Genomic DNA, 9,918 nt, shown 5'->3' on the forward strand with positions numbered 1-9,918 from the left:
TTATTGTATTTTATAAAAATGCAATTTTTATAATAATTTATATTTATGAAATATTACATTTACACATGTATCATTATTACATTACGAAGAACATACAAACGTACACATTTTTGTTGTATCTTTTTTATGTTACCATATTTTAATTTTATATTTATGTTTAATTTTTCATATTTTTATAATTATATTTATTAAATATTACATTAAACATGTATCATTATTATATTATGAAGAACATACAAACACAATTTTAGATAATTGTCAATTCCATACTGCAGCTGGATTATTCTGATAAAAAAATACAGCTAACTAACAAAATAAAACATCATAACAATCTTTGAAAAAACTAAAGTTATGTCTTTGCAAATAATCTCTTTATATATATATATATATATATATATATATATATATATATATATATATATATATATATATATATATATATATAATTTATTTTTTTTTTTATTATTATATGTCTTATATTATTCATATTTGTATTAATTATATTATTGTTATAAATGTAAGCTATATAAATGATTGTGTATAAATTTTATGATATTTATAGCATTATGATTATTACTTTTTATATTATTGTTATATTACTGTTTGTTATATTAGAACATATACATATTTATTACATATTAAATTAATATTATATATTTTATTAGTTTTATGAATATAAGCTATACAAATTTCTGTATATGTGTGCGTTTGTAAAGATTTTATCATTATATTTATAAAATTATTATTATTGCTTTTTATGTTATATATAATATACATATCTTTTTTGTTATAAGTGTTAATTATTTAATAATATTTAATACGTGTCTCTCACTATAAAATATAAACCACATTTAATTGCTTAATAAATGTTTTATAAATAATCACGTGTGACATAACTGATGGCTTTTTTTTATGTAATTAATCTCTTTTGTTTTCAGACCACACGGCGAGTCTGGTGCTCCTGTCGTCCCTGAAGGCTCTTCCTCGCTCTTCCTCTTTACCTACTCTAAAAATACCCATAATGCTCCGTGACGGTGCGTCAGACCTCAGCAGCACAGGAACGATTACGGTTACGGTGTGTCCGTGCCAAAACGGAGGCATGTGGGCGGAAGAACGAAAACAACAAACGGACGAGAAGGATAAAGCGCCTGTGCCGGACTGGGAGAGGCAGACGGCGTGCTTGCCTTTACCGTCAAACTCCCCGCTGCTGGGCGTCAGCTCCGCCGCCATGCTGGCCATCCTGGCCTGCGCGTCCACTCTGCTGGGTCAGTTCTGGTTTTCAGGCCGTTTCGTCAGGTTTTGTGATCCGCCTCTGTGCCCGGCTGGTTTAATGATGTGTTGTTGCTACATGCGTCCATCACTCCTCGTCTTCGTCCTCCATTGCCTCCTGGCGTGTCTTCAAATTGCAGCTTTTCTTCCGTATATGTGTGTGTTTTTTTTTTTTTTTGGGTCGTCCAAACTTTCCGTCGACCTGCCTCGTCGTTCCTCCTCCGTTTGTCAGTTGGGTTTGCTAATGAACGCGTTTGGGTATATAAGTCACTCATAACAAACAACATTCGATGAGAGCTGAGGGCATCGTATGGCGTTTTGAGATTGCGGAACAAGCCACCCTCAAGCTTCCCCAAATGACATTGAACACCCAGACTTTACTAAACAAGTCGGTGAGAGGTGGAACAGGCTTTTTCTATAAATATACACTTTGGGGTCTTCTGGTGTAGCCATATGACAATATATAATTTCCCTCACTGTTTCACCTGCGCATACTGCAAAAGGGTCTTTTTTAAAGCAAACATATATTTACCGTTTTAAAGCCGCACTTCCTTTTTGAAGTCACCCTTTCACGGGCGCCCGCTAAAATCCCCCCACAAACAACCTTTCTGCATCTTAAATTAGATGTTGTTAACTCGTTCAATTTCTCTAACATGGCTTTACAGAAAATGACGAAAATATGTCAACTCTGTATCATAATGGAAAACAAATTGCCTGAAATTGGAAGTGCACTAATGTGTCCTCTCGCTGGGAATTTGATAGATATTGGCCTTAGTTATATTATTACAGTTCTTTAAAGTATTTACCGTGATATAATTGCGTTTCTGCAAAAGCAACGCAATTATAAATCGTATTTTCTTTTCTTTTCAGACAACCCTGAAAAAATTAACAGTGGGGATTCACTACTTTTTTTCAGATTAGGTAAAGAAATATTAATTTAGTTAAAGGAGTTTCTAAATCACTTTAAAGAAACATTTGGACCATTTTCCATTGCAGTAAAGTGTTAAAAGTGCTTGCCATGTTTACCACCATTTAAAGACTTTTTTCCAAATATCTTTACATTTATTTCTTCACTCATTTTTATTAGAGCTATTTAAAAACGGACAGGTGTTATACTAGTTTTTCTTTTACGGTTAAAGGTTAAAGTAAGGTTTATTCAGTATTGTTTATTAAGAACAATACAGAAAAAAACTCATTCAGCTAATTATTAAAGAAATATTGATTTAAAAACGAAAGCTGCAAGCAGTGTTGAAAGGGTCCTCGCACATGGTTTCAACTCCTTCTAGTTACTTTAGAAAGCCAGGAAACAGTGAGCAATATGCATTTAAAGAGGTGAATATTGGAGGACTATATCAAACTCATTTATATGTGTTAAACTTCCTGCTGCCAGCTGGTGGCGCTCTCACTATAAGTGAATATTGGCATATAGGTTTCTTCAGGCCATCACTTCAAACTCAGACGTTCATGCAGATTGAACATTGCATGTAAGAGTTAGTGTAGAGCATTATATTTCCTGTCGTCAACAGGTGGCGCTATGGTTCTAACTGAATATTGGCCTTTAGTTGTCTTTAGATTATCGAACATAAAGCTGGGTTCGGATTGGACATTGCATGTTTAAGTTTGTAAGTAATTGTCTGTTGCCAGCAGGTGGCGCTATGATTATAATGGCGTTTAGACGCGTTGAGGCCTGGACACTTTTCGAATGTGTGAAGTTTGGGGCAGATCGGACGTTTTATGGTTGAGATACAAAAACGTATTTTTCCATGGCAAAACGTTGAACTTTGCGTAGAAATATTTTTTTTGCAGTGCACCGTAAACGCTTGGGCCCTAATGAAAAATAGTTAATAAGAAACTGGTTTTTGGATAATTTCCATTGAGCTAGTGTTTTTCTAGATAGCAGTCTTTTATGCATAAAAATTGAAAGAGACGTCCCAAGTTGACATTTTTTTCATAGGGAAAACCAATTAACTGCTATCTAATATAAAGTCAGTCTTACACAAGAAATAGATAGTTTTATACACATCAAACAGCCAAAAGTTGACTTTTTAAACAATTTCTGAAGGTTATGCACCTCTTTCACTTATTATTAACTGAAAAACAAGTAACGGTCTATTTTGGTACCCTATTCACGAAAAGTGGCATTAACTTTCTTTCATTTTCTCTCGCCGTCTTTTGTTTGGTAGTGGTGGCGGCGCTCTCGCTGTCGTTGCGAAGGCAGAAACGTGACACTCAGTCTCCTGTGGAGGATGATGAGATCAGGGAGAACATCATCACGTACGACGACGAGGGCGGCGGCGAGGCGGACACGGCCGCTTTCGATATCGCGACCCTGAAGAGCGCCCCCCAGAGCATGCGCAGGGCGCAGCGGCTTCAGGACAGCAAGAATATGTGAGTGTGTTTGTGTGTTTGCGATGACTTTGACGTTCACATAAATAGACATCTCATTTTATCATTTCAATCTCCCAGATTCATTGCTGGCACTATCTGATCTTTTAAATCACATGTCATTTCTTGACATTTGGCTTAGAAAATGCCATATAATATTAATAGCCCATGTGAATCATTCAGCTTAAATATAAGCTGACATTCACTGCGAACACAAACTGGTGTATCTTCATCTCGAATCTCTGGTTACTCTGAACGTATTCAGTCACTCTGAATGAAGTTAAATGTATATCTGATTAATGAGGGCTCTGTACTCAGGAGTGTGTGTGGTTTAATGAGGCTTTACAATGCAAATCTGACAGCTGTTTCAGTGCAAAGTTCATCTAGTTAATATTTATGCCGTTCAAACCCACTCGGTTCTAGTCCTCTATCCATCATATTCCTATTTGATGTCGTTGTAATACTCCTGGGCAGGTTGGTGAAATACTTCACAAGCAACTATTTTTAAATACAACCGTCAGTTTTTGAATAGTTGCATTGGGAGTTTCCACTGGGAGAACAACAAATCTTTTAATCAAACAGCTTTTTTGGTATCGTAAAAATATCAGATGTATCTGGTTTTGGTGCAAAAGTTGCAAGGAATGTGGTTTTCTTTTAAAGGGAACCTTGGGTATTAAGACTTATATGGCTTAACAGAACGTAAATGATGTCCCGTACTGAAATATTTATTCTGTTATTCTGATGACGTAAAATGGTTGCAAAAGAGCTTGTATAATGCGATGGATATAAGCATAGGCTTAAACCAACTTCCGTACCATCATTTTTTTTTTTTTTTAAATGCCCTGGATATTGAGGGAAATCCGCGCTAAGAAACTCCTCCAGCAGCCATGACGTAAAAATAAGCGTGGGCATGTTTATATCCTAACGGGATGGCATAGTATTTCTTGTCTCAGCTGTTTGTAAGATCTTTCGGAAGCTGTGGTCTACTAAAAGAGTCAAAGGCAAAGAGCTAATGTGGAGAGGACAAAGAAACGGTCTTTAGGAAGTTTTATTTGTCTACACGCATCCTCCCATTATTTTGTCCGACTTTAATCGCTAGGAAAATGGTTAGGAAAGTCATACATCGCTTCTCTTGTTGCTCTTCGACTGTAAATTACAACCAAAAATGACACAATATGGTATCTTATCAATTTTACTTTCTGAAATTTTTTACTTTTACTTTGTGTGTAATGTAATGTTAATGCGCACATGAAAAATAATGGAGCCCCCCCTTAGTCCATAAACGGTTGTCGATTCTTTTTTACATAACATACATCTTTCATGGGTTTCAATTACAGCTAAAAATGTCTATTACAGCTAAAAACACCAGGGGATCCCTTTTCACACACACACACACACACACACACACACACACACACACACACACACAAAATATTTGCAAATTATGAGAAATTCTAAAAAGTTGCTAAAACATACTGACATTTTGACAGTTATAGTTATGAAGATGTCAAAATTGAGATATTAAGTTATAATTATGAGGTAAAAGTTGAAATGGTGATTTGCTTAAGAAAAAAAAGTAATAACAGATGAGATACGCAATGAACAATTTTCAAGACATTAGAAATACAAAGTCATATTTATGAGATATCAGTTTCCACAAAAAATATTAAGCTGCATATTTGTTTTCGACATTGATAATACATGTTTCATAAACACCAAATCAGCATAAAATCATAATTGTGAGATAAAAGTGAACATTTTGGCAAAAAGTAATAAATCAGCATGATTTTTTTTCCCTCATGTGGCTGAAATAATACTTCTACACCATTAAACTAATTCATGCAATTTGGTTTCCCAATTAATGTTTTATTATAACAGGTATTCTCAGGATAACCTGGACAGCATCAGAACGTTCAGTTGGAGTCAGAGTCTGGGTTTGGACCCGCGCCGTCCCGTCTCTGCACCCCTCTACGGACGGTACTGCTACAGTATCCAGACCCTTCCAGCTTCTAGAAACAGACTCGCCCCATTCAACTCCAGGCTGGATCTCGCCAAACTGGCGTACGTTCTTCCTGACAACCAAGGCCAGGCCGGCGGCCCTTTAGAATCTGGTTCTGCATTTATCGGCATGAGCAGTGGTGGATCAGGACATAAAAGAGAAGACGGATCCACCGACAGCATTCCGAAAGAGAGCGAGACAGGAAGTGAGGTCATCTCTGAGAGCCACACACTCAGCCAAGATCAGGTATCCTTCCTGGTACAAACTATTCACATTACAATCCTATATTCTAGGCAAACAATAAAAATAATAATTTATAAACTTGTCTATACAGACCTACTACGACCCCTGAAGTTGGTTAGCGATGTGCTTCTTTTGGAAACAAAAACAGTGTGATTTCAACTTAATTTCCACCAAAGATCCAACAATCAAAGAGGCTGCTGTTGCTAAAATGTACATTAATATTGTACCAGAGCTCACGAGTGGCCAGTAGTGAGTCAGTTTCCTATCAGTTTGCACTAGCCATAAAATATGTTGTTTTGTAGTTATAATAAATAGCTAAAAATCTATTTATTTATTTACTTCATGCGCACTGATGTGCACATGCTTCTTGATAAGCAATTTTCAATGTTGTGATTCATCTCGGAGCTGGTTGATTGAGTTAGGACTTTATTAAAAAGGCCTTAATTTAATATATTTAGTTTTAATTGCTGCAGAGGAAATTAATAAGAAAATATTTGCTCTCTTATCATCTGATTTTTAAATCTTTGTTGTGTTAAAATATTTATATTGTCTGAGACAGTAAAGACATTTATAATGTTACGGAAGATTTCTATCTCAAATATCAGAGAATCCCGAAATAAATATCGACAAAAAATATCCACAAACATATTAGGCGGTACCAATGTTTAATAATAAATGTTTCATAAGCATCAAACCAGCATATTAAATTGATTTCTGAAGGATCGTGTGACACCGAAGACTGGAGTAATGATGCTGAAATGAATGCATGTTAAAATATATTCAAACAGAAAACAGTTCACAATATATATTTCACAATATTACTGTATTTTTGATTAAATAAATGCAGCCTTGGTGAGCACGAGAGATTGGCCTGATCACGTTTCTGTTGTTTTCTTTCTCAGTCTGTGCATTCGGACCAGGTTCTATTCGTGAAGAGCTCCAGTCAAAGCGGTTCCTGCTCAGAGGCCTCCAGCACTTCTGTGAGCCATAAACCCGAGGCGTCCGCTCACAGCTTGACCACACGAGCCTCCATTTCCACCATCACCACAGACGACTCCACTCCCACCTCGGCTTTGGACAAGAACGGGGACATTCCTCTCATCAGCACCAGCCAGAGCTCAACCAGCCTGGGCACAACGGAGATGCCGTTCAGAACCATGGAAGGTACTTTGCTGAGAGGCGGCAGAGGGATGCCTTTGACCGGGACGACACTTCTTTACCCAGAGGCTGCCGGACTCATGGGCTTATATGGGGTGGGCGGGCAGAACTATGTGCCACACCTAGTGATGCCCCTCCCTGGAGGGGCGGGGCTTTACGAAAGAGGGTGGGGCATGGGGAATGGGAAGGCTGGCCAAGCGAACTCTGAAAAGGCGAACGCGGATTCGTTGACAAACCGTATGGGCGATTTCCTGCAGCACCGTCTAGCCCTGGTGACCTTCGACCCCATGCAGCCGCCATACGACTCGCTGCAGACGTACGGATTGGAGGGGGGCGGCTCACAGGCCACGTCTCTCAGCTCACTCGAAAGCGAGGCCGAAAAAGATACAGAGGGACAAAAACACAGATTTGAGGAGTGGGGACCAAAGTTCGACAGGTTGCTTGATATTTTCAGGGAACGAGCGAAAGAAAAAGAGGATAACGAAAAACATCAGGGCGAGCATTTAAAAGAAGAACATCTGGAGGAGGAAATGAACAAGACAGAAGACAAGAGTGAGACAGAAACGAGAAAAGAGGATGAAAAAACTGATTTGAATGAGACACAGAGGGCCGAGGAGGAAAACACAGAAGAACTGGAAGCAGTGCACTAAAGAGGAAATGGGAGTAATGAGGGAGGATGTGATGTCACATCGTGAGCTTTCAAAAGCAATAAGTGCTGAAAGGAGCCAATGAGCACAATCTGGACAAAGAGAATTTTATATGGACCTGCCAAAAACCAGTATGTCAGTGTTTTAGAGGAGCAGAGAGACTTATGTAAGTCACTCGCGTTCATTTGTCGTCCAGCCACACACACAGTGCTCATGCTGTAAAATACAAATGTCATCTTTATCTAAATCTTTCACTCAGATTTCCAGTGCGGTCTCAGACTTTTATACCCAGGATAAACTTGCTTATCAGATCACCAGTGAGAAAAAGATGACAGACATGGCTTTCTTAAAATCGAAAATGTTTTCAACACTATTATATAATTTCATGTTCATTTAATGATTATTTATTTGAATTTTAAATAAATATACATTAACTGAATTAACTAGTTTTTATGTTTTCAGCTTTTATTTAATTTTAGTGTTTTATTTTATTCTGACATTTTGCCAATTTTACAAAATAAAAGTTTGTATATGTGTGCTTATATATATATATATATATATATATATATATATATATATATATATATATATATATATAAATAAAACACACACATGTACATATTTATATTTTGTTTATATACACATTTAAAAATATTGTAATTCATTTTTTTATTTTACTACCTAAATTTTCATATTTGATTTGATTTTAATTACAGACATTACACCTGGAATCTCATTTCTCTCTCCGATGACAGCATCTTAAATCTCCATTTCTGTTCAGATTATTTATTGAGGGGTTAGTGATTAAAAAGGGTAAGAAATTATTTTAAAAGATGATTCGATAAATGTCAGAAATGTTTCAGTTTACACAACCTCTAATCTCATCTTGTTCAAGCTCACACATATTATCAGCACGTGTCTCTGTCATCTCTTTCAGGGTTACACTTGCACTTAATAATTCACGTCGCCATGACAAGCCAAAGTTATGAAACATCTCATTTCTGAAATATTGATTTCAACCCTTACGAGCATCATTGTTTGAAAAATAGGTCTCATGAAATATGTACAATGGCTGACGAATTCATATTGACGCTTGTGTATTAATAAGGCAACGTTCTCTCGCATGGATTTTGACAGTGAGGAAGCTAAACTGTTTAAAATGATTCGATAAAAGGCAGTTTTTTTTACTAGGTCACTGCAACCACACACACACACACACACACACACATCGATGCATAAAGATGATTTGCGCATGGCTTACTTCTGTCCGTTTTTAGATCGGTTTTCCTCTCTTCACTAGTCAGGATGCTTAGCCTGGTTTAGACCTCCTGAACCGCTTCACTTCTTTAACCCTTTTTGTTTTTATGGAAGACCTATGCAACTGAAATTTTGAGACGGTGAACTTCTGAACTGAATGTGATCCTGTTTCATATAGTTTTGTTTTGTTTTTTTCGTCCTGTATATGCTGTTTGCGTTCTCGTGTACAGATGTAAATATCATTGGAGAACTGACAAGCCTTTTGGACCAGAGGGTTTATGTATATCTGAATCTGTTTATGTAAACGTTGAATTCAATCCTACTGTAAAACCACAGCCGAAAGATCCTGAGATTTCCAACGTGTTGTACGACCTCTTGTCAAACTGACCGTCATCTGATGTTCAATAAATGGTGTACAGTGAACTTTGGTAAATGTGGATTCACGGACCGATGTACATATGACTCATTTTCTTCAGTAAAGCGCAAATTAAATATTCGCTTTTCCATTAAATGGACGTTTGCGACAAAATGCACTATATGTGACTCTCTCTCACAAAACCAGCAATAAGGGTCAGTTTTTTAAAATGAAGATGTATACATCATGTGAAATTTGAATAAACAAGCTTCCCATTGATGTATGGTTTGTTAGGATAGGATCATATTTGGCTGAAATACAACTGTTTCAAAATCTGGAATCTGAGGGTGCAAAAAAAAAAAAAAAAAAAAAAAAAAAAAAAAAAAAATCAATATATCGAGAAAGTTGAAGTTCAAATGAAGTTCTTAGCAAACCTATATTACTTACCGAAGATGAAGTTTTGATTTTTTTTTTTTGGTAGGACACTTACAAAATATCTTCATGGAACATGATCTTTACTCAATATCCTAATGATTTTTGGCATAAAAGAAAAATCGATAATTTTGACCAAAACAGTGCATTGTCGGCTAAAGCTACAAATATAT

At 36.5% G+C, this 9,918-nt stretch overlaps 1 protein-coding gene across 4 annotated transcripts in view; it reads left to right on the top strand.

The window, feature by feature from the left end:
• Positions 1–8,180, top strand: part of LOC122332704 (cadherin-11) — a 63,107-nt gene extending 54,927 nt beyond the window's left edge. For all 4 annotated transcript variants that reach the window (XM_043230077.1, XM_043230076.1, XM_043230079.1 and 1 more), the window contains exons 11-14: positions 939–1,265; positions 3,453–3,657; positions 5,533–5,899; positions 6,799–8,180. In XM_043230077.1, coding sequence (XP_043086012.1) covers positions 939–1,265; positions 3,453–3,657; positions 5,533–5,899; positions 6,799–7,704 — 1,805 coding nt within the window. In that variant the 3' untranslated portion in view covers positions 7,705–8,180. The remainder of the gene's footprint in view (positions 1–938; positions 1,266–3,452; positions 3,658–5,532; positions 5,900–6,798) is intronic.
• Positions 8,181–9,918: the final 1,738 nt, after the last annotated feature.

This window comes from Puntigrus tetrazona, unplaced genomic scaffold (assembly GCF_018831695.1).
Source record: "Puntigrus tetrazona isolate hp1 unplaced genomic scaffold, ASM1883169v1 S000000148, whole genome shotgun sequence".
NCBI classification, from domain to species: Eukaryota; Metazoa; Chordata; class Actinopteri; order Cypriniformes; family Cyprinidae; genus Puntigrus; species Puntigrus tetrazona.